Source organism: Cornus florida, unplaced genomic scaffold, assembly GCF_030987335.1.
Source record: "Cornus florida cultivar Cherokee Brave unplaced genomic scaffold, ASM3098733v1 CherokeeBrave_3.0.0_Hap2_Chr11, whole genome shotgun sequence".
In the NCBI taxonomy this organism is placed as follows: Eukaryota; Viridiplantae; Streptophyta; class Magnoliopsida; order Cornales; family Cornaceae; genus Cornus; species Cornus florida.
In genome coordinates this window covers 21,672,256-21,698,761 of record NW_026775581.1, presented here as the reverse complement: position 1 = coordinate 21,698,761, position 26,506 = coordinate 21,672,256, and the positions used below count along the sequence as shown (strand labels likewise).

At 36.3% G+C, this 26,506-nt stretch overlaps 1 protein-coding gene across 1 annotated transcript; it reads right to left on the bottom strand.

Annotated features, from left to right (window-relative positions):
* Positions 1-16,498: 16,498 nt before the first annotated feature.
* Positions 16,499-17,705, bottom strand: LOC132280874 (anthocyanin 5-aromatic acyltransferase-like). The gene is made up of 2 exons (XM_059782631.1): positions 17,113-17,705; positions 16,499-17,021 (listed from the first exon to the last, which is right to left on the bottom strand). The coding sequence occupies exons 1-2, from the start codon at positions 17,703-17,705 to the stop codon at positions 16,499-16,501; spliced, it is 1,116 nt and encodes a 371-aa protein (XP_059638614.1).
* Between the last annotated feature and the right edge of the window lie 8,801 nt (positions 17,706-26,506).

Sequence of the window (26,506 nt, the reverse complement as noted above, 5' to 3'; positions counted from 1 at the left end):
TAATAATCTAACCGAGCCTTTGAAAGACATTACCTTGCCAAGTGCAAGGCCGCTCATTATGGACTTTATTTTCAAAACCGTGGATGAGAGGAAACAAATTGCATCTTTCACCATTTCTTTCCAAATCATTCTTTTGAGAGATGAATTTGTTGTTGTGAGAGCGGATCCATTGGGGAAAATAGATAAACGGATCAATAAGGATGTCTCATATCCGGTTTTTGATTCTTTCGACTAGTGAGTCACCCCAACGTCTTGCTAGAGACGTTAAACACTAGTTTTTTGTTGATTTGAAAAAAAAAAAAAAAAAAAAAAAAAAAAAAAAAAAAAAAAAATTGCATTTTATTTTTATTTTATTTTCTTTTCTGTTTGTACATTTATACATTTTTAAATTCAAAAAAATAAATAAATAAATAAATAACAAAATAAAATAAAAAATGTTGTGATGAGTAGTTTAGGTTAGTATTTGATTTTATTATAATTTTTAGTAGTATTATTTTCTTTTGATTTTATTTTTATATATATTTCATTTTAGTATATATATTTTTCTTTTTAGTTTTGCTTAAATTAAAAAAAAAAAAAAAAAGTAAAAAGAATAGTACTAGTTCATATAGGTTGCTTTGTAATTTTATTTATTATTATTTATTTTATTTTATTTTATCTATATTAGTGTATATAGTATTTTTAGTTTTGCTTAAAAAAAAAAAAATTTAAAAAAAAAAAAAAAAAGGAAGATCGATTCCCAAAATGTGTTGGAAATCGATCCCATTTTTCTGGCAGAGACTAGCAAAAAAAAAAAAAAACGAAAAAAAAGGCTCATGAGGATCAATCCCAAAAAAAAAAAAAAAAAAAAAAAAAAAAAAAAAAAAAAAAAAAAAAACTCATGAGGATCAATCCCCAACAATGGGGATCAATCCCCAACCAATTTCGCACATTACACAGTGAAGGAGAACTTTTTTGTATAAAATTATCGATCCCTTGCTTAGGGTGATCGAACCCCTTAACCTCGCACTTACCATCTCTCTCTCGCCTCCATTCACTGCCCAACCCTCAAACTTCTTCACCCAAATCCAAATTCCCGAGTTCTTAGATCATCCCTCTCTGTTCGCTTCTCTCTACCGTGGTGCCGAAGGCATCAAATTCCGGCGCCATGGACTGAGTTCTTCTCCGCTGACGGTTTGAGTTCGCCGTTTGCTTCGCCTTTTATTTTCCGACGCGGCTGGTACTTCCAACGGCGACTGGCTATTTTCTCCAGCGATCGCGGCTATCTTTCCGGCGATTTGGACTGGGTTCTTCTCCAGCGATCAAGGCTGGATCTTTGCGGCGTCGCGGCTTGTTCCTTCCGGCGAGTTTCTGCATCGCCGTTTTCTCCGGCGTTTTCTGGCGAGCTCGTGATTCGCCATTTATCCGGCGATCAAGGCTGGATCTTTCCAGCGCCGGCTGGGTTATTTCCCGGCGATTTCGATTTCGCCGTTTTCCAGCGCCGACTGGGTTCTCTGTCGCGCGGCTGGGGATTTCGGCGTCATTCTTCTCCGGCCAAGATTCGCCATTTCTTTCCGGCGTGTTTGTGAATCCCGGCTGGTTTGGTCTCGCCGGCGATGGCGATTCTTGGCCGGTTTACCCAGCTCTGCCGGTTGTCTTCTCCGGCGAGCTTGTGATTTCTTAAAAAAAAAAAATTTTAAAAATTGAATAAATATTAAAAAAAAAAGAAAAAAGAAAAAGAAAAGAAAAAAATTAAATAACTATAAAAAAAAAACAAAATTAAATAACATAAAATAATAATAATATAAAATATAAATAAATAAATAATACTAAAAAAATTAATTAAATAAAAAAATACATAAAAAAATTTTGAATTGATTTATTTTAGTATATATTTATTTCTTTTTAGTTTAGTATATATTTTTTCTTTTTAGTTTAGAATATTTTTCTTTGTGTTAAAAAAAAAAAAAAAAAAAAAAAAAAAAAAACATATCACAAAAATTTCAGAAATATGTGTCCCCGTTATGCCCTTCTGCTTAGTTATGCATGTTTTCATCTTTTACAAAGGGCTTGATATCATATCTCTTTACATCTTGTTCTATATTGTTTTGGAATGTATGCTTTACTTATCCCATTTGATATTTGATGTGAGTTGCTAGTGTGGCTTTTCTAGTAGGTTTTTGCGTCCAAGTTTGGGGGAGACCTCTTTTATCATGGATCATTGTCGGACGTCCTAAACTTTTGTCATTACGGTATACTCTTTTCATTTCTTCCATTGTTCTCATTGCACATTGAGGACAATGTGCAGTTTACGTTTGGGGGTAAGGTAACCTTATTACATTCTACTTTAAGTTGAGCTTTAAATGCATGATTGAGATTTGAGATACATTTGGCAGTGATTTCGAACTTTTGAAGCATAGTGCCTTTAAAAAACAAGTTGTTAGAGTCTAATACTTCTTGTATGTTCTAGGATGCCATTTAGGGGTAAATTTTAATTTTTGACATTATGTTTGCTTTTGTGGTACACATCATCTTGTTGGTTGAAAATGCTTTGAGAGTTGATTCTAGAATTCTACATTTGCACTTGCGCACACTAGCATTCAATTTGTGGGGTACATGCTTAGTTGATTATTGTCTTGATTTATCCCAATTGAGCTAGTATGTTTTGAAAGCTTTCATTCTTGATAAAATGACCTTACAGAAAAGAAATAAAAGCACTTACCAAAGTTGAAAAAAAAAAAAAAAAAAAAAAAAAAAAAAAAAAAAAAAAAACTGCATTCTTTCAACATGTCAACTGATTAAAAAGGAAGACAAGGAAAGAATGTAAGATGTATGATTAGTTTGAGTTCGTAGCCTAGCCATTCCGAGTCATTACGCCCTTAGGAGTGTCTTTACACTTAACGCCCTAAGACCATCTGGTTTGGGAGTCGTTGGCTCAACGCTTGTTACATGGGGTGATTAGAGAGCTTAAGGAACTTGGACATTGCACATGGTCATACATAAAAAAATAAAAATAAAAATAATAAAAATAAAATCAATAAAAAAAAAAAAAATGTTTGATTGAATAACAAGGTTCATTCAATGTCTTGATGTCTGGTACTATATCTGTATGCTAGTTTGAGGGTAAGGCTACGCCATTACTTTGATTTGCTAGGATAGCAACACATTTTGATGCTGGTTCACTCAAAAAGAATGATAGAATTGATTTAATTTGCATGATTAATTGCTGATGTGTGGAGGACCATTTTTGCTTACATGATGTTGAAATGTTGAGAATAGCTTAGAAATGGCAGAATTTGCATACTTGAGGTAGTCTACTTTCAACACTTGTTTAGTATGTGTCGTTGCTTCTCAAGTAAGAAAGAGCTTTTGATATTTGTGGGTACCATTTCTGGAAACCCTCACGAGACTTCACTCGTCCACTAGGGGTCACCTAGGGGTTTAAAAGGCTTGTTGCATATGCTAAATGCAACCGTGATCTCTACGAAAATGGTGTTATCTTTATTTGCTTAATTAGTTCATAGTTGTATATATGTTTGTTTCATTTCCATGTTGTAGTTCATTGCTAGGGACTAGCAATATCTAAGTTTGGGGGTGTGATAAGTGCTTAAATGTTGCACATTTCAGCACCTAAGCTAGGGTATTTCAGTCTTTGCATCTATCTTAAGTTTATGTTTTAGTCCTAATTTATGTTTATGTGTATTTCAGGGCAATAAAGTTAAAATGAGCTAAGAACGGTCCAATTAAGCCTTTTTGGAGTTAAGCAAATATTTTCAGAAAATGGCACAAAACGGTCAATCTCGGGCCTTTGATGATGTTCCCAAAGATGGAGAAGCAAACCAAATAGCCCGGGGCAAAAATGGAGCTGAATAAGGCTTAAAGGAATTTTCTAACTGTGGGGGATCGATCCCCCAGGGTGGGAGATCAATCCCCCAGGACTTGGCAACATTGCATATTTTTATTTTAATGTTTGGGCTTATTTTGTAACCTAGTGGGCTTTATTAGGTTTATTACTTAAGCCCAGTGAGGCCCATTGTTTTTAGGGTTAGTATTTATTAGTTTAGTGATTTATTATTTGAAGAATTAAGTTTTGATTATTTTTTAATCTGTATCGTGATATTGTTCTCTCTGGAAGAAAACGAAAGGAAGAAAAAAAGCGAGGGTTTCAAGAATATTTTTTACAGAGGCTTTGTCTACAGTGGAAGGAAGAAGAAGAAGGGCCAAAAGATGGAGATAGAACTTGTTGACACCATGATCATCTCCTCCATGAGCTAGTTCTTCACTTAGGGCTTGGATGAGCCCTAAGTTCATGTAACCTAAACCTTTGTTTTTCTTTTCTTGGGGAATTATTAAGTTGTAATTAAATATTTGGCCTTGTGATTTATTTATATATACATGCTTGATTTGACAAATTAGGGCTTGTATTGATTAATTCTTCCATTGAAATCTCCAAGTTGATTGTATGTCTATATATGATTAATTAGGGATTTTATTCTTCATTAGATGTTTGAAAATTAATTCTTCCATTAATTCTATATGAAAATTGCATGTCTATGTGTGATTGATTTAGAATTATACTCTACACTAAATACTTCTTTTAGTTGTGTTTAGTGATGGCCATAGCATGAGACTTAGTTGATACAATTGTAAATTAATTTGATGGATAAAGGCTTAATCTTGATGGGTTGTTCTACAAATTAGCTTATTGTCATTAGGTAATTGTAGTAAAGTAGGCAATTTGTGCTTGATTATGTTAATCCATACTTCTAATTACAATTAGTATTATCCTCTTAATTGATGTGTGCTTTTATCGAATACATTTGTGAATGTGTATGGTGGGTTATGACGTAGTCTTGAATGGGTTCTACACTTTAGTTTAATTGTCATTAGGTAAACAATTCATTCTTGATGTTGATAATCTATGCTTATAATTGTGATTTGTGATGATAATGTGACCACATCTATAATTACACTAATAAATTCCCCATTAATTGAAAGCATATGGTTAATTGCATGGGCTTAGTGGTGAATCCTAACCCTAAGACTCTCTTCCTATCTCTTTAATTCTTAGTTTAATGTCATTTCTATTTTCATGCTTTTAATTGAATTTTAGTTTAATCACTCCACCAAAATATTTTTCTCTCACACTCTTTCTCTCTCTTTCTCTTCTCTCTTTTACAATCTAATTAGCATTAAAATCAAGTTTAGTCCCAACACGTGTTCAATCCCTTGGGTTCGATCCCTTCTCACTTCATACTACATAGTATAAGTGTCTAGCGGTTTACAAATGTAAACTATGATGCCCGCTTGATACCATTTCCAAAACCAAAGTGTTGTGCATTATTTTGTGCACACGCTCAGGTCGCATCAATCCATTTGATGCAACTTTAAATCATAATGGGTTACAAACGCCATGATTATTCTAAAGGAATCCTTACTAGATATAAGAGAGAAGGTTTCTTTATAATCAATGCCTTCTATCTGAGTGAAGCCCTTGGCTACAAGTCTGGCTTTATATCATTCAATATTGCCATTAGAGTCGCGTTTGGTCTTAAAGACCCATTTACACCCGACTTGTTTAAATCCTTCAGGCAATTCAACAAGTTCCCAAACTTTATTTTGTTCCATTGCCTTCAACTCCTCATTCCTGTCATTAATCTAATTAATAGAATTATTACTATTAATGGCTTGTGAATATGTAACCGGATCCTTACATATCCTTATATCAAAATCAGATTCATATAGATATACCAAATAATCATTCGGAATAGCAGGTCTTTTTTCTCTTTGAGACCGTCTTAATGTTATTCCTTATGGTTCTTCTATAACTTCATTGGTGATAGTTTCATTATGGAGTTTTTGATCATTTAATTGTTCTTCGTTGTTATGTAGTTCAACAACTGGAGAAACAATTATTTTTTTAGTAGTTGTGGGTAAAGGGATTTGTACCCTAACTTCTTGAACGATCACATTCTCATTTCTATCACTCCCACTGATTTCACAATCCTCAATGAATCTGGCATTACCAGTTTCAACAATTCTTGTACTATATATAGGACAGTAAAACCTATACCCTTTGGATTTTTCTGGGTAACCAATAAAGTACCCACTAACTGTTCTAAAATCCAATTATTTTCATGTGGATTATAAATCCTATCTTCCGTTGGGCAACCCTAAACATACAGGTGCCTTAAACTAGGTTTCCTTCCTGTCCACAGTTCAAATGGAGTTTTTGGAACTGCCTTACTAGGAACCCTATTTAATACACACATAACAGTTCTAAGAGCATACATCCACAATGATATGGATAACAGGGAATTACTTAACATACTCATAACCATTTCCATAAGAGTACGATTACGCCTTTCAGCTACACCATTCTGCTATGGCGTGCCTGGCATAGTGTATTGAGCACAAATACCACGCTTTTCAAGGAGTTTAGCAAACTGTCTAGGGCATTGACCCGTTTCATCATACTTTCCATAATATTCACCATCTCTATCTGACCTTACTATTTTCACTTTTTTTTCTAGTTGCCTGTCAATCTCATTTATGTATACTTCAAGAGTATTCACTGCTTGAGATTTATCATGCAACAAATAGATATATCCATAACGTGAAAAATCATCTATAGAGGTGATAAAATATTTTTCTCCACCAAAAGATGGAACATCAAAAGGTCCACAAATGTCTGTATGAATAATTTCAAGAAGCTCTATACTTCTTGTGACTCATTTCTTTGTGTGTTTGGTTTGTTTACCTTTAATACAATCCACACACACAATAAAATCAGTAAAATCTAAATTCCAAAGAATTTCATTTTTTACTAATTTTTTTAACCTTTCACTAGATATATGACCCAATCTTTTATGCCACAAGAAAGATGAATTTTCATTAATTGAGCTATGTTTGGTTCCAACATTATGATGCAAGGTCAAAAGTGTTTCAGAAAATAAATCATCAAGCTTTATCTTGTATAAACCATCAACAAGAATACCAGAACCAACAAATTGGGATTTTTTGAACAAATTGAAACATCCATTACTAAATTTAAATGAAAAACCATCAACATCAAGTTTGGACATAAAAATCAAATTATGGGAAATTGAAGGAACATAAATAGTTTTGAACAAATCTAAATGAAATCCACTATCTAAAACTAAACGAAATGTCCCAATGGCTTCAACTGGAATTTTCTCCTTATTCCCTGTGAACAAGAAATCATCATTTGGATTTGTGGTTTGGGTTGAAAGGAATCCCTGCATCGTATTGGAAATATGAACATTAGAGTCTGAATCAACCCACCAAGTATTAGAAAGAACTTCAATTAAATTTGATTCAAAACATACAAAAGCCAAAGGCTTACCCTTCTTTTTGAACCATTCTTTACGTTTCATGCAACCTTTCTGAAAGTGTCCAGATTTGTTACAAAAATGACACTTATCATTCTTGTGTTCCTTCTTTTAAGTAGCTTGATCAGAATCCTTTATTTGGGGTGTTGCTCACTTAACGCCTTTTCCCAAATTTCTTTCTACCTTCTTAAGTCATGAGATGAATATTATGATTATCTTGTTACTTAAGCCTTCCTTCCTCCTGAACTAACATACTGGCCAATTCACTCACATTCCACTTGCCCTTAATAGTGGTATAGGGAATTTGAAATGGCCCATACTGAGTAGGTAAGGAATTGAGAATAAATTGAACGAGAAAAGTCTCATCCACATTCATCCCTAAAGTTTTCAATTTCGCAACAAGATTAGTCATGTCAAGAACATGCTCATGCATACTTTGAGTACTATCAAAACGCATAGTAGTGAGGTCAGTCATTAATTTCTCTGCAAGAGACTTATCTGTAGTACGAAAACGTTCTTAAATATTTTCAAATATTCCTTAACACTATCTGTAGGTGCAAAATTTCGCTCAACCAATAATGATTGGAAAAAATAAAACAACTCACTCAAAAAACAATAAAAATAAATAAGAACAGTGTATAGAGAAGCGTAAATTGCTTGATCCCTTTATTGGAGGTCTAAGCCTCTATTTATATACAAAAGATTGTAAAATTATGGTAGGATTCGCGTTGCTTGTCCTCCAATTCTTTCTATATAAACATTATTTACTAATAGAGTTCTTTCCATTGTCTAATTTTTCATACTTAGAACTTGCCTTGTACAGAACTTCCTATCTCAGAATTTTCCTTCTACGGTAAATCCTTCAACTGGTAAGACTTGTGCATTCTTGAGTAACTGGGCTGAACATACTTTGATCCGGCTGGGCTTGAGTAACGGACCGGATGTTAAATATTAACATGTTGGGCTGATAATCTCTTAATTCGGGCTTCAACAGGGCTAAAGGTCATATAACAATAGTATTGGGCTTGTGAACAGTGATCTTGGACTAGTATCAAACTCAATTTGGGTTTGAGCGAGGTGGGCTTTATAAACTTATCAAGGATATGTTTATATTTATGATGACGTGGATTATTCTCATTGGAGGGGATTTTTTCCCTCCACACTTAGCCCCCAATTCCTTTTTTAATTGGAGTACTACTCCTAATAAGAAGGGAATTGAAGCTGTACAATTACCAATTTCGTAAGAAGTGGATTTGAGGCGTGATTACTGATATTCTGACCAAAGGGTTTCCATAAGAGTTACTTCCGCTCTTACTGCGTTCATTTCATTCTTTACGTTCTTCAATTTGTCACATCACTAGGTTAGAGCATTTGTCATGGCAGAGACTAGAGCACCTTGGAAGCCATTTATATCTAGAGCTGATAAATCAATTCTTCACTCTGGTGATTCTATGATTACCGACCCCTCTGTAGCACTAGCAGTTGCTCGGGGAATGTAATATGGAGTTGGAATAACTGCCTCCATCTGCCCCTGTTCGAGCCATTGAGGTTTGTCATTCTCCCTTTCTTTTTGTCTTCTCTCCATCAAGAAGTTGGAGAAAGATCTTGGCAATTCTGAAAAGAAGGTTTCGTATGCAGCCATGAATGCAAAGATTGCATCTTGGTGCGCTTGTCCAGGGCTAAGGCCTTTCGGTTTGGCTTTGTACAAGGTTCGGGAGACAAGTTGAACGATCCGAAGGCCTTTAATGCTGACATGGAAGTGTCCTTCCCTTATCCTGAGGGTCCACAAGCCCAAGAAGCTGAAGTGTTTTTTGCTGAAATGGTGAAGTCTCATCAGGATGATCATCTAGCTCCAACTTCATCAGTTCCTGTAGCTCCCAACCCTTCGATTCCTCCAACTTCAAGTCCAATTGTGGTGGACGCTTTTGACTTTGCTCTGTTATGGGAATTTGTGACTGCCCTTACATTGCATACGCTTTGTTGCACAGTAATGTCCTCCTGTTTCTCAAGAAAATACACTTGTTTGAGGACCTTATATTTTTTGTGGTCCGAAGTGTACAGTTCCTCGGCGCTGAGCCTTAGAGGAATTGTAATGTAACGGACTCTGGAGAGCCGAGGCATGTAGTTCCTCGGCGATAAGTTTGAGGGAAACTGTATTGTACCGGACTCTAGAGGTCCGAGGTATCTAATTCCTCGGCAATGAGCCTGAGAGGAACTGTAATGTACCGGACTCACGAAGTCTGAGGTATGCAGTTCCTCGGTTATGAGCCTGAGAGGAACTGTAATGTACCAGACTCTTGAAGTCCGAGGTATGTAGTTCCTCAGCCATGAGCCTGAGAGGAATTGTAATGTATCGGACTCTTGAGGTCCGAGGTAGTAAGTTCCTCGGCTATGAGCTTGAGAGAAACTGTAAGGTATCGGACTCTTGAGGTCCGAGGTAGTAAGTTCCTCGACCATGAGCATGAGAGGAACTGTAATGTACCAGACTCATGAGGTCCAAGGTAGTAAGTTCCTCGGCCATGAGCCTGAGAGGAACTGTAAGGTATCGGACTCTTGATGTCCGAGGTAGTAAGTTCCTCGGCCATGAGCCTGAGAGGAACTGTAAGGTATCGGACTCTTGACGTCCGAGGTAGTAAGTTCCTCGGCTATGAGCTTGAAAGGAACTGTAAGGTATCGGACTCTTGAGGTCCGAGGTAGTAAGTTCCTCGGCCATGAGCCTGAGAGGAACTGTAATGTACCAGACTCATGAGGTCCGAGGTAGTAAGTTCCTCAACTATGAGCTTGAGAGGAACTGTAAGGTATCGGACTCTTGAGGTCCGAGGTAGTAAGTTCCTCGGCCATGAGCCTGAGAGGAACTGTAATGTACCAGACTCATGAGGTCCGAGGTAGTAAGTTCCTCGGCCATGAGCCTGAGGGGAACTATAAGGTATCGGACTCTTGAGGTCCGAGGTAGTAAGTTCCTCGGCTATGAGCTTGAGAGGAACTGTAAGGTATCGGACTCTTGAGGTCCGAGGTAGTAAGTTCCTCGGCTATGAGCTTGAGAGGAACTGTAAGGTATCGGACTCTTGAGGTCCGAGGTAGTAAGTTTCTCGGCCATGAGCCTGAGAGGAACTATAATGTACCAGACTCATGAGGTCCGAGGTAGTAAGTTCCTCGGCCATGAGCCTGAGAGGAACTGTAAGGTATCGGACTCTTGAGGTCCGAGGTAGTAAGTTCCTCGGCCATGAGCCTGAGAGGAACTGTAAGGTATCGGACTCTTGAGGTCCGAGGTAGTAAGTTCCTCGGCTATGAGCTTGAGAGGAACTGTAAGGTATCGGACTCTTGAGGTCTGAGGTAGTAAGTTCCTCGGCCATGAGCCTGAGAGGAACTGTAATGTACCAGACTCATGAGGTCCGAGGTAGTAAGTTCCTCGGCCATGAGCCTGAGAGGAACTGTAAGGTATCGGACTCTTGAGGTCCGAGGTAGTAAGTTCCTCGGCCATGAGCCTGAGAGGAACTGTAATGTACCAGACTCTTGAGGTCCGAGGTAGTAAGTTCCTCGGCTATGAGCCTGAAAGGAACTGTAAGGTATCGGACTCTTGAGGTCTAAGGTAGTAAGTTCCTCGGCCATGAGCCTGAGAGGAACTGTAATGTACCGGACTCTTGAGGTCCGAGGTAGTAAGTTCCTCGGCTATGAGCCTGAGAGGAACTGTAAGGTATCGGACTCTTGAGGTCCGAGGTAGTAAGTTCCTCGGCCATGAGCCTGAGAGGAACTGTAATGTATCGGACTCTTGAGGTCCGAGGTAGTAAGTTCCTCGGCTATGAGCTTGAGAGGAACTGTAAGGTATCGGACTCTTGAGGTCCGAGGTAGTAAGTTCCTCGGCCATGAGCCTGAGAGGAACTGTAATGTACCGGACTCTTGAGGTCCGAGATAGTAAGTTCCTCGGCTATGAGCCTGAGAGGAACTGTAAGGTATCGGACTCTTGAGGTCCGAGGTAGTAAGTTCCTCGGCCATGAGCCTGAGAGGAATTGTAATGTACCGGACTCTTGAGGTCCGAGGTAGTAAGTTCCTCGGCTATGAGCCTGATAGGAACTGTAAGGTATCGGACTCTTGAGGTCCGAGGTAGTAAGTTCCTCGGCCATGAGCCTGAGAGAAACTGTAATGTACCGGACTCTTGAGGTCCGAGGTAGTAAGTTCCTCGGCTATGAGCCTGAGAGGAACTGTAAGGTATCGGACTCTTGAGGTCCGAGGTAGTAAGTTCCTCGGCCATGAGCCTGAGGAACTGTATTTAGGCCAGATAGTCTGGGCTTAAAAAAAGAGAGAATATGTTTTCTTTTCTTAATATCTCTTTAGGGCTGCTTATACTACCCCCATTATGGAAGGTATTGCCCCTATGAAGGAAAGAAAAATATGTCTCGTTTGATGGCGGCGATGTAGATAATTTTCATGTAATTATATGCATTGGCACTCTTTGTGCTTTGGAGGAGTTTACTTGAAAATTTAACTTTCGACGTATTTAAGTTCGAGGTGATTTTCATGTAATTTTATTCATCGGCACTGTTTTGTACCTTAGAGAATTTTTTCATGAAAATTTAACCTTTAATGTATTTGAGGTAATTTTCATGAAATTTTATTCCTGTTGCAGCTCATTATGCGTTAAAGGAATTTTGAAGTCTTCGGACTCTTTAGGTCCGAAGATGAATTTTCTTCCTCGGCAGCTCGTTGTGCCTTTAGAGGAAATTTGAAGTCCTTGGACTCTTGAGGTCCAAAGATGAATTTTCTTCCTTGGCAGCTCGTTATGCCTTAGAGGTAATTTGAAGTCCTCGGACTCTTGAGGTCCGAAGATGAATATTCTTCCTCGACAGCTCGTTGTGCCTCAGAGGAATTTTGAAATCTGCGGACTCTTGAGGTCCGCAGATGAATTTTATTCCTTAGCAGCTCTGTGTGGCTTAGAGGAAGTTTGAAATATGCGGACTTGTGAGGTCCGAAGATGAATTTTATTCCTCGACAGCTCTGTGTGCCTTAGAAGAAATTTTACTTTTTGATACCTTCGGACTCTTGAGGTCTGAGGCTGCTTTTTGGTGTTCGGCTTGCCCCTAATTTTTTTTTTTTTTTTTCCCGACGTTCTGACACCACATATAACATAGCTGCATAGTTGGGCTATTTGCCACTTCAGTTGGGGATCAATCTTTCTTGCAACGCAAATAAACCAAACCTAAATATTATTAATCAATATACAAATAAGGAGCAAATATGAAGTTATTTGTAAACAAAGTTATCAAAAGCATGTAAAATAATTACATGTAGCATATAGCAACTGATTGAAGGAAATACAGAATTTTAAGAACTTCTTATATATCACAATTGAATTTTTAATAAGAAATTCTAATTAGCAGCAAGTACATTGAAATTACTCAATGTATGTAATATTTTCGGACTTTAAGTAATAGACCAAATAGCACAGCTCATGCATTCAACAATGCCTTTGGCCTCAGATCTTTTATTCAAGTATAAATTTCAGAAGTCAATGTAGAGGGTCAAACGCTTTTTAGTTGAGTATTGACGAAGTAGTGCATCCCTCTAAAGAGTCTGAACCAACAATATCGGGTGTTGTGGTTCGAAGGTTCTGATCAATTATCAACCTTCAGTGAACAACTAATGGATATAATCTAAAAGTCTGATCAAAGTTAATCGTGAGCGAAACAGCTAGTGGATATGACTGAAATTGCAATGCTAAAAATCCTCGATGAGAGAAAGAGGGATGAATTCGTAGATCTACTATAATATTGACAGTCACACACACACACATATGTATATATATATGAGGAGAAATGCAAATTAAGTGTGAATAAAAGTGATTTCTGATCACAACCGAAGAAGGAGAGACTAAAGAATCTGTTGAGTGCTGACGGAGACAGAATCTTACGGTGGCCTCTCATTTATATTTTTACACAATAGAGTGTGCCGAATAAACAATTTGGTTCTTATAGGTTATACCAAATTGAGTCATAAATCTTTATGTATAATGATCGTCTACATGAATTACAAAATATGATTGCATTATGTGTAAATATATATATAATATTGATATATGTATATATATATATATATATATATATATTACTATGTATTTAATTTTTAATAACAATTTGTATTATGAAAAGCTTAACCCAAATTGTAAAAATCAAAGTTGGGAAACTTATCTGATTGGATGTTTGAAATACCCGGCCAATAAGTCTGCTGGAGTTTGTGGCGTTGTTGATGGAAAGAACCTTGTGCGCCGGCTTGCGTTTTTAGACGTCGGCGCTTGTTATATGGAGGCCTTTGACCATGAGAGTTGTTGTTGGAGAGGACTTGGGTTCAAACCCTGGACTTGAAGATGTTAATTTCAAGTCACATTGCTGGACTTGGAGATTTTAATCTGAAGTGTCGTAACTTTGGTGGGGATATATTTTTATACGATTCCCACAGACGGCGCCAAAGTGTAGGTGCAAAATTTCGCTCAACCAATAATGATTGGGAAAAATAAAACAACTCACTCAAAAAACAATAAAAATAAATAAGAACAGTGTATAGAAGCGTAAATTGCTTGATCCCTTTATTGGAGGTCTAAGCCTCTATTTATATACAAAAGATTGTAAAATTATGGTAGGACTCGCGTTGTTTGTCCTCCAATTCTTTCTATATAAACATTATTTACTAATAAAGTTCTTTCCATTGTCTAATTTTCCATACATAGAACTTGCCTTGTACAGAACTTCCTATCTCAGAATTTTCCTTCTACGGTAAATCCTTCAACTGGTAGGACTTGTGCATTCTTGAGTAACTGGGCTGAACATACTTTGATCCGGCTGGGCTTGAGTAACGGACCAGATGTTAAATATTAACATGTTGGGCTGATAATCTCTTAATTCGGGCTTCAACAGGGCTAAAGGTCATATAACAATAGTATTGGGCTTGTGAACAGTGATCTTGGACTAGTATCAAACTCAATTTGGGTTTGAGCGAGGTGGGCTTTATAAACTTATCAAGGATATGTTTATATTTATGATGACGTGGATTATTCTCATTAGAGGGGATTTTTTCCCTCCACACTATCAGTTTGGGGAAGAGTTGCTTTGATATTGTTTGCAATAGTCATTCGCATAAACATAATATTAATCTATTCAATTTTTCTCAAACTTTATGGAGAGACTTTTCTTTCTCACTGCTTTCACCAGTAATAGCAGTAGGTTTCTCAATTTGAAATGCTAAATCAAGATCTAGCACACCTAAGTTGAACTGAACTTACTCATTCCATTCTGAGAAATTAGTCCCATTGAGAATTGGAACAGATGAAGCATGTGAATTCACTGAAACAGGAAGAGTTACTGCAATAAAATGATCATAATAAGGTAAATGCTCATAACATTAATACTTTGAAATAACAACACATATAAAAATAAATAAATACATTATACAACTATGGTACCCCTTTGGGTAGTAACCACAAAATATAAAAAAAAAAAATGATGCTTAGATGTATTTATTTATATGCAGCTTCATTGGTGATGCACTAATTAATTAAATAGACAAGTTACCTTTGGATATCCTATATCTACCCAATTAAAAATTACATACAACCCCTTAATATTTATTTAATCACTTGAAAATTAATTCCCTTTGAGGAATTATTTCTAATAATTGAATAAACCTAATATTCATGAATTTTACAAAAAATTATAAACATCATTATTCATGAAATATTACAATTATGTCTACCACTAAAATTAATATCCATTAATCATTATGGTTAGGCCACTTTGGTAGCTACCAATCTTTTTATAATATAAATATTTAATTATCTAGTGATAAAATATATATACTGTGAGGTATATTAATAAGCATATGTTTAATCATGTAAAAAACAACAGCATTACAATTCACAGTCTCGATTTGCACAGCAGAATCAAAAGTAAAAATTTGCCACTCTGTATCATTATACGAAAAAAAGCAAGCAGTTTGTTTTGTCTCTGTATCACTGTACGAAAAAACAACAAGCTTGTTTTGTCTCACTATATAATCTAAGTAATCATATCTATTTGTTGTTTAAATTTAAATATACAACTTTCAACTTACTGTACACTTACCATTATGTACGAAAATCACACAGCAAGCTTAAATTGTCTTATTTGTCTCATTATGATATGTACATATATATAAGTTATATAACTATCAACAAAATAATTAAGTTCGGAAATCAAGGCCTGATTTAACATAAGCCAACAAAACTAAATAAAACAAACAAATCCGTAAATTTAAATAAGGAAAACCACTATTGGATTCATGATTTAGAAAAATTAGATCGGATCTGTTATTAAAACAATGTCCGAAAACAATAAATTAAAAATATATGGATCCGTTATTAAAACAGTGTCCGAATACATTAAATTAAAATTATATATATAATTTTAAATTTAATTATATATATAATTTTAAATTTAAACTTACACATATTATTTATGCAAGGATAATAAAAAAATAATGAGTTCCAAAAGCTCGGATACTACATGTAAATTCTAATTAATTTGTGTTACACACTAATCACAAATTATCATAAATTTCTAAATCTTGAAACTTCAATTAATTTGACACCCTTATAACACATAAGTAAATATAATTAGATATACATACCTCGATTCATAATATCAAACCTTATTGAAATTAAATTTAACGTCCAGATCCTTTAACCACGAACCAATCTACAATTCTGATCAACCGGTAAAGGCGGAAACTGGTTTCTCTCCCTTGACCTTTTGCACACATAAAATTTTTACGTGTTGTATCCTTAATCGTACTTTTATAAAGGCAGAGAGAGAACCAGTTTTCCTTTTAGTAATATAATTTTACTTTCCATCAAAGTAAGAAATAAGAAAGGAAAATACTTCTCCAATAAGTAATGACCAAAAAGGTAATTATGAGTTAATCAAAAAATAAATAATATTAATTGATATTTATTTATTTAGCCACCAAATAATATGTCACATGTCCAAATCATATAGGCCACAATTAAATAAATAATTTTACATAAATAAGAATCAAACAAAATCAAACCACATAGAGAATTTGTCCACTCACGAAAATACAACAAAATAAACCAAAATCAAACCAGATAGAGAATCATATATGTAAAAGATATATACATATTCTTACATAAGCTTCTTAAGGTCATTGACGAAGATTGAAGCAAACGCATCCATTGTGATCTTTGGGAGGGACACACCAAACTCCACATCTCCCTGAGAATCCCTGCACTCACTGATGGAGAAAGCCCCGGTAAAATCTATGGAAATAATTTCGGTCTTTCGGGGCCTTCCCCACCCAAAATCCGGCTCATAAAGGCTGATCTTGGGCGACCCTGCTATCGACCGTAATCGATCCATTTTCAAACTCTTCAATTCGGAGAGCCAAGTCTCCGCACCTTTCAACACTCCCTCCGGCTCGTGAAGCCTCTCGGCAATGGCCGCTCCGATCGACTCTGCTGCTACGAAAAATCCTTGTTTTTCTTCCATTAGTTGGCCATGTGTCGCTCTTGCAAAACAAAATGCTAAGCAGTTACCAAAGTAAGTTGCGGGCATGGGTGGATCCAAACGTCCTCGACAATCTGCTGTAAAACCAAAGTACTCCAATTCATCGTCGTCGTCGTCATCATTCTTGCTGTCAACTCTAGTGCTTGCCCGTGATTTTAAAATGCAAATCCACATATATTGTATCTAGCCCAATTGTGTCCTTTATCACGGTCCTGTCACAAAATGGGAGGTACCTTCTACCTAACAATTCCGCATCACTCCACCCAAATTTAGAAATGGAAGCCCATGACTTCATGAAACCGTGGAAGGCCTTACCGTCGGCCAGAACATGGTGGTAGGCGAACCCGAAACAAATGCCGGACTCTGGAAAAAGCGTGACCTGAATAGCTGCGAGCGGGACTACTTCTACTGTTGTCACCGAATCGGACCAGTTAGTAATCTGAGGGATGAGAAGGTGAAATTGATCGGCATTTCGTTCTTGATTTCCTGTGAGGTAATTGAAATCGTCACTAGACTCGGAAAAGACGAGTGAGACCGAGTCACCCTCCGCGTACCGGATTTGGGGGTTGCTAGAATTTGACGAGGGAAGTATGAGATTGGCAGCAAGAGGGAAAAAGTGTTTGAGAGTGAGGGAGAGTGAGTGTTTGAGATGAGGAATGAGGGTGTCCGTGAAATGGGTCTTAGAGTGATGATGGAACTCGTAGAAGAGAAGCTTTTGTATGTGAGGCAGGGGTATAAACGGAATATCGAAAAATGTGAGGGGGAGAAGCTGATCGGCCACTGTACCGGGTGGTGGCGATATCCGGCAGTGCTCGATAACGTTCATTGTGTTGGCCTGAGGAATTTGTTGCGTTATTGGATCTATTGGTGGATGTTTCATTATATATATATAAAAGATGAGATGTATATATATATTATTTACATAAATATATATTTATATGTCGTCGTTAACATATTAATGCAGTCTAATGTGAGGTCTACATTACATATATTGGGTATAAATATTTATACGTTAATGTCTACATTACATCTTATCTTTTATGTGTAAATATATAGTGTGTGTGTGTATATATATATATATATCTATAGATATATGTGAGGTCTACATGTGAGGTCTACATTACATATAATGGGTCAAGCCAAAAAATAATTCACAGTTCTGTTACTTTCAATCCGGCTGTATTTCATTACTATATGTCAATGTTAGCATATTAATGTAGTCTAACAACCTCCACCAATATACTCCCTTAGTCTTAAATTATATGTCCATTATTTAATAATTTACTATCATCAATTAAATGCCATATTTAAAAAAGTTAAAGTTATTTTATTTTATTTTATTTATTTATTTATAACATTACTATTTTAATTTCCTTCCATTGAACCTATAAAAAGTAAATTACGAAGATATTTAGTAATTTATTTGATCAATAAAAAAAAATTAAAATACATCCCTTTAAAATGTTAGATTTTAAAAAATAAAAAGTTTAATTTGGAATGAAAGGAGTACATAAGTATTATATGGAATAGTTAGGTGGATGCATATGATACAAAAAAAAAAAAAAAAATGATATTCTTTTCCCACTCTCTCAAAAAACAGGCAACACAAAAGAAATGAACTCTTTCTGGAACTATATTTAGGTGGGCAACTTAACAGAAAAAACGATATTTTGGTGGGCAATTCTCTCTCCTCACACACGACCTAACACAAACTATTCTGATCTTAAAATTAAGAAAAAAAAAAAAAAAAAACAAAACAAAAAACAAAAAAAAAACACTTAAAAAGATAGAGATAATAGAGAGGGGGAGATGTAGTTGCTGAATTTGAAATGAAAAAAAATAATAATAGTGTTACAAGAAAGTAGTGAGAGAGATAGAAAGAGAGACATCTATGAGTATATGAGAGAGAGAAAGAAAAAAACAGAAAACGAAGAAAAGGACTGAAAGAAGGCATATTTGCTGAATTTGAAACCAAAAGAAAGGGAGGATTACAAGGCACTAGTAATGAGAGAGAGACGTCTATGCGAGGGTGAAGAAAAAAGAAAAAGAAAAAAAAAAAGAAAAGAAAAGAAATAAATTAAAGAGGAGGTTAAAAGGCAATAATGAGAGAGATGCAGAGAATTGTGCCTACCTTGGCCTATGAACACATTCCATTTTCTATGGATATATAATAATATTATCCGTGGGATAGGCTTCACATGAAGCGAGAAAAGAAGTGATAAAAAATTTAAGAGTAACTGCAAAAATAACAAAATTAAGTCACAAATAGTGATAATGGGAGCGAAAGTGCATTCAAAGTGTAAGAACGGGAGTACGTTTGAAGCGTGAGAGTAACACCCAAAGATTGTGTGACTTAGATCCCAATCAGGTAGGGACCTAATGAAGGTGTCCCACTGAATTGGAGTATTATTTTTTTGTTATCATATACTTTATTAATTTCCTTTTTCTAAACTATATACCTATAAAATTTTAAAATTACCCACTTTTTTTTCTTTTGTTATTATATACTTATTAATTTCTTTTTCCTGAATTATAATCCTATAAAATTTTAAAATTGCCTCATTAAAATTATTAAAAAAAAAACTCCACTATTGCCAAACTCCATGATTTAAACTTTTTTATTTTTATTTTTATTATTGTTAAAGATCGGCCTCCTTTCACACAATTTTCTGAGTTTATCTCCAACCGTTCATACATTTTTTATTTTAGAAAAAAGAAAAAAAAAAAAATTGGATAGAGAGAGAGAGAGAGAGAGAGAGAATTTAGACCCATTTGGGCATAAAACAAAACTGTGCTTAAGCAACCAAAAAATAACAGCCCAATTTCACCCAGTTCATAGGCCACAGCCCATCTCTGATTGATCATATTCAATGCAGACCTCATATTAGAGGTCCCAACAGATCTCATAAGATTCTCAACCCGCAGGGTCAATTATCCTCGAAGGTCCTACGCAATCACTTGGAAGGAACCACTCCTTTCACCGGAGAAAATATATTCTAAAAGTTATTCTGTACAACGGTTGTGTCGAGTCATTGTTACAATCAACCACTACAAAATTTTGATCCCTAACTTATGTTTTTGTATCCGTCTCTGAGATTTGGCACTCAGGCAGCATAAATCTCGAGCATACTACCAATTTAGCTATCGCACTCTTGTAATTTAAGTTTAGTTATAAATATATATAATATTTCTGGGTCGGGTTGGAGTTCAGGCCTCATCTATATTAACCCAAGACTAGACTGAATTAAATTCAGGCTCAAAATTTATAACCTAAACTCAAACCGAAATTCAAAAAATATTGCTCAAGACCAAAAATTTCGAACTGGGTTCGGGTTATTTCAGGTTGGGTCTGCCCTAGTTGCAGCCCTAATTATAACTAATAATATCGGCACATATACATGATTGGGGTGGAGTTTCAAAATATTTTTTTCACTTTTTATAATATATTATTATTATTATTATTTATTCCAAAAAATGTGTAAGACACAACACATCTCCCAAACTATTAAACATGTATTCCTTTCTCTCCCCTCCTATACTCAATAATAAAAAATAAATAAATAAATAAATATATAGTGAGACCTCAATAGGAGAATGAGTTGTTAAACTAAAAGAGAAGAAAAAAAAATAAAAATAAAAATAAAAATGAAGAAAAATAAATGGAGAGATAGACCACTATGAGAGTGGGAGTTGCTAAATTTTAAACGGGCCAAAAGAAAATAAATCGTTATGACACTTTGTGTGTGTGAGAGAAAAAGGGTGTTTGCTAAAATCGAAATCAAAAGCGATAAACAATAATAATAATAATAATTAGGGGCATAAAACACTCTTAAAGTATATATCGCGTAATACTTTTATTCTTATTTTAAAAAGTGTGCAAAAAATATCCTTAATCTTTTCACATTATGCAAAAATATCCCATTATGTACATATTACCTTTTTTAAAAATAAAAAAACTTTTTTTTCTATATATATTTCTAAACTTTTCTTTTTTCATTTTTAAAATTTTGAAAATTTGTAAAACATGGATTTGAATTTTTTGAAATTTCAATTTACTGTTTTCTACTATTTTATTTTATTTTATTATTATTATTTTTTTTCGTACCAACACTGTTAAAAAAAAAAAAAGGAAAAAAAAAATCCCAATATCAGTGTGCAGTGATTTTCAGAGTTTGGAACAGATTTATTTTCTTTAGTTTGTACTTTATTTTTATTTTTTATTTCATATTTTATATTTTTATCTTTACTTCCTATGAGGTAATTGAAATCGTCACTAGAACTCGGAAAAGATGAGTGAGACTGAGTCACCCTCCGCGTACCGGATTTTGGGGTTGCTAGAATTTGACGAGGGAAGTATGAGATTGGCAGCAAGAGGGAAAAAGTGTTTGAGAGTGAGGGAGAGTGAGTGTTTGAGATGAGGAATGAGGGTGTCAGTGAAATGGATCTTAGAGTGATGGAACTCGCAGAAGAGAAGCTTTTGTATTGGATGTAGGGGTTTAAACGGAATGTCAAAAAATGTGAAGGGGAGAAGCTAATCGGCCACTGTACCTGGTGGTGGCGAAATCCGGCAGTGCTCGATGACGTTCATACAATTTTTATTTTAGAAAAAATAATAATAATAATAAAAATAAAATAAAATAAAATAAAAAATAAAAGTTGGAGGGAGAGAGAGAGAGAGAATTCAGACCCATTTGGGCATTGAACAAAACAATGCTTAAGCAACCAAAAAATAACAACCCAATTTCACCCAGTTCATAGGCCCCTGCCCATCTCGGATTGATCATATTCAATGCAGACCTCATATTAGAGGTCCCAACTGATCTCATAAGATTCTCAACCTGCATAGTCAATTATCCTCGAAGGTCCTACGCAATCACTAAGGAACCACTCCTTTCACCGGATAAAATATATTCTAAAAATTATTCCTTACAACAGTTGTGTCGAGTCATTATTACAATCAACCACTACAAAATTTTCATCCCTAACTTATGTTTTTGGATCCGTCTATGGGATTTGGCACTCAGGCAGCATAAATCTCAAGCATACTACTAACTTAGCTATCGCACTTGTTGAGGGAGAAATCTACGCGATCCGATGCGACACCGTTTTCCTGCAAAAAAAGAGAGTAAAAGATCGATAAATCTTAACAGCACCGGTGTGGTGCCCTGCCAAGAGCTCTCCGACGATCAAGTCAGTCACCGGAGGTCTAAAAGAAAGGCAGAGATTTAATAATAGTTTTTTGTCGTACCTTTATTGACTAGTAGAATCTCCTTCTTATAGTCGCTCTCCTTTAGTTCATTTGCAGGATCAGAGGAGATCTGCTTGTGCCAGATCAGAGGAGATCCGTTTGTTGCCAAATTTGTCGGGAATATGATTTACCCCTTTGACTTCCTCAAATTGTGTCAAGATTATCCTTACCGTCATATTTCATCATCGTTGAGGTAATAAAATATTATCATTCTTATCCAATGGAAATATCATCATTCGAAAGTCGAAGAGGTCTAGCGACTGGTCAACACTTAGTTGCCTCTGTCGTTAGGTCAAGGTAGGTTATGTTTATTTTTCCCTATCAGTTGCCCCCCATTCCCAAGTTTGCTCGTCTAGCTTTGGGAATGTGAATATTTTTTTTTTTTTTTTTTGCCCTAGGCACTGTTCCTCTCGAAAATAGTAATTTTTTTTTTGGTACCCTTAGGAACTCTTCCCTCGGGTAATGTTCCCTTGGGTAATCTTCCCTTAGGTACTCTTCATTTGGGTTCTATTCCAGTAGGTACTATTCCCAATAGTGGAATTAATACAGATACCAAATCAAGGTTCTATTTTGGAAGGGTATGGATTCAAATCCATGGTCAATAACTCTTAGTGATGTAAAGCTGGATTTTTCTTTTGAAAATCCAATATACTAGTTGTAAACTTTGCGAGTTTCAGTCAGCCCATCCCTTTGGCAAGGGAATAAATTTTACGAGCTTCACTTTGCTTGTCACTCTTTTAATAAGGGAACGAGCTTTACTCAGCTCGTCCCTTTAGTAAAGGAATGATTTTACGAGCTTCACTCAGCTCGTCCCTTTAATAAGGGAATTAGGTTTTACGAGTTTTACTCAGCTCGTCCCTTTATTAAGGGAATTAGATTTTTGTCAAGCGTCGGGAATGCCAAGTCCTACTAAGCTAAGCATGCTTGATGATTACTTTCTTGGCCCCTTTTAATAAGGGAAGTAGATTTGCTCGAGCGTTATGAGCTCACCCTTTAATAAGGGAGTAGTTAACCCCTCGTCTCTTTACCGAGGGAAGAAGATGAAGTTGACCCTTCATTCCTTTATGGGGGAAAGAGGTGTAGTCTGAAAGAGGGTCACCCTCTTAATACGAGAGGTAGTCGTCTCGTCTCTCTAGTAAATGAAGGAAGCTTTAATTATTTCACCCTTCTGTGTAGAAGGAGTAGTCGGCTTCTTGTCCCTTTAATGAGGGAAGAATGTGTTGTTGGCCCTTGGTCCCTTTAATGAGAAAACCTTTAATAAGGTGTAGTCGGCCTATCGTCCCTTTAATAAGATAAGTAAATTACTATAAGCTTAATATTACCACATAGGTAGGTAACTGAAAACGTAATATTTTATTGCGTAAAAATAGAGGATCATCCATCTCATTGGTGATGGTGACTTTATTGGAAAACAAAATAACATGTGAGGGAGCTACCGTCCATTTAAAATGATGAACTGAGATGCCCCCAATCTTTATTTTGAATGACTTGATAAGGCTAATTCCAGCTGTGAGACAATTGTTAGTCGGTATACTTATCTGAGTCCTTCTCATGATATGTCATATCGCTTTGGCTGACGAATGATCTCTTATAACTGGTATCCTTTTCATCCCTGGTGAGAGGGGCTGACCTCTTCTTGTCCTTTCCTTCCTTTCCCTTTCGTGCATTCATGGCGTTTTTAATGTTCATGTGTTTTTGCGCTCTGATCAACAACTTTGCCATGATGGTGGGAGGTTCTTTAGATAAGGCGAATAAGAATCTGGAGGTTTGGAGTCCTCCTATGAAAGCGGTTAAAGCCACCTTGTCGTCCACCTCTTCTACCTGTAACATATCTGTGTTGAATCGGGTGATGTATTCCCGGATCGACTCTTCCTTCTGTTGCTTCACGGTAAGCAGGTAGGTGGTCGGCCTCCTATGCCTCTGACCTGCAATGAAGTGGCTCACAAATTGCTTACTCAGTTCTTTGAAGGTGTTGATGGTTCCTGGCTTCAGCTTGTTGAACCAAACTTTTGCCGATCCCTTAAGTGTAATAGGAAAAGCTCGGCACATGATTTCGTCTGGCACGACGTGTAAATGCATAAGAGCTTAAAAGGTCTCCAGATGATCAAGGGGATCTTTGGTCCCATCGAAGCTTTCGAATGAGGGCATCCTGAAAACGGCGGGGCTAAACGGCAAGTTGGTCCTCTATACTAGGTCATCTATGGCGGCAGGACCTTTCCCTTTCATAATCTGCATTACATCTTCCATTTTCGCCTTGAGATCCTCGATCTGTAGGTTAAAATAGGTAACTTTCTCTGTCTTTTCCTTAACACAGAAGGTTGTGCATGTTTGAGGCTGGGGATTCCGTATTAGCAGGGAAAGAGGTTCTCTGTGTCAGTTTCCGACTTTGCTTTGTTTTGCCTCGAACTTGTGAGGAGGATTGTTTTCTCGATCCTCCTTGTGTTGTCCCCTATCATTCAGATTGGGAGGATATGGGTCGGATAATTCTTGTTGAGGTGGTGGTCTCGCTGGGACAAGATGTTGCAGGATCTCTGTATTTTTTTGGATCAACTGGTCCATACCCTGATTCAGAGTTTGGACCTATAGTTCTAACGCTGTAAGCCGTTCCTGGTCATTTGGAACATCTGGGTGTTCACCCAACCCTTCTCTTTGACTAGATCCCTGCAATGATGTTTCTGTTCCACTTACCATACCAGACCGCAAGTGCATATACCCAACCGAGTAATTAATTTAAGGGAATTGTCGTTTCCCATAGACGATGCCAACTATTGAGGGAGAAATTCACGCGGTCCGATACGACACCGTTTTCCTACAAAAAAGAGAGTAAAAGATCAATTAATCTTGACGGCACCGGTGTGGTGCCTGCCAAGAGCTCTCCGACGATTAAGTTAGTCACCAGAGGTCTAAAAGAAAGGTAGGGATTTAATAATAGTTTTTTTGTTGTACCTTTATTGACTGGTAGGATCTCCTTCTTATAGTCATTCTCCCTCAATTCATTTGCGGGATCAGAGGAGATCCGCTTGTGCGAGATCAGAGGAGATCCGTTTGTTGCCAGATTTGTCGGGGATATGATTTACCACTCTGACTTCCTCAAATTGTGCCAAGGTTATCTTTATTATGATGGCCCAAGTTTTTCAACCCGGTGCGTCAGTAATGAACCGAAAGTTGATCCGATAACGGATCCGAAATGCGGAAGCAAATGATAAACAAAGGTCTATAGAGATAAGAGTCACTCCTAAGACACAAATGTAACCTTCCATGAGGTCACGGAACTTAAAGAGGATAAAAACGGAAACAAAGGTCAAAAAGAACAAAATTTGCTATCTAAGGGGCAAAAAGGTCAATTCACTATTAAAAGGAGAAAATTGACTCTAAACAAGTCAAACAAGGTTAATACAACCTAATCTAATCATTTTAAAACATTCCAAGAGGTTCCACAGACTTTTGCTAAGAATCCCACAAAATGCCTCGTCCCGGTTGAAGTGAAAACTGACACTGCTTCTCCAAAACATATATAACTCCGACTGTGTTTGGAATTTGAGAATTATATTGGTACCATTGGAAAGCTGACTCAAAATCCTTGAGTTTAGGCTCAATAATCATCCCATTTGGATTAGAAACGAAGAAGTTATGACCCTTTGAAGTTGGAAGAACAGTGCTGAAACTCAACAGAAGCTAGGCTCGGGATCAAGCTACTTTGGTCGACCAAAATGAAGATGCTGAGACCTGAAATCATGAAGAAAAGGTTCCAATTGCTTCGGTAGACCGAAATAAAGGTTCGGTCGACTGAAATGACCCCTGAACAGTGTATTTGGCTACTGGAATGTGATGTTACTGTGCAAACACAAAACTATTTGACATCGGTCGACCGAAATGGAGTTTCGGTCGACCGAAATGGAGTTTCGGTCGACCGAAACACCTCGAAAACCTGCTGCTGAACCTGCTATGAGCCTAAGGTGTTAAGGTACTACCTCAACTTTGAATCCCATGATACTTTAATTCAAAATGGATGTGTAAAACGGATTTTTCATGAGTTTTGAGAATGTAAACATGTCAACAAGATTGATATATGTAAATGAATATAAAACAATGGCCCGTGGCCTCATACACTTCATTTACAAGATTTTGACTTCTCAAACCTCAAAATTTTATTAAAAGACATTTGAAGCAAAACTTTGTTACCAAAAGTGTCTAAGTACAAAAGTAGACATGCTTGGCCCTCGGCCTCATTACATACATGCTTAAAATGTCAAAAGTGATTACTTAACATCTTTACACGTCAATGAAATTACATAATCTTCAAAAGTACCATACATACATGGTATACAAAATATAACTTCAAAAGTTAAGCATGTTAAACACTTGCATGTTAATATACA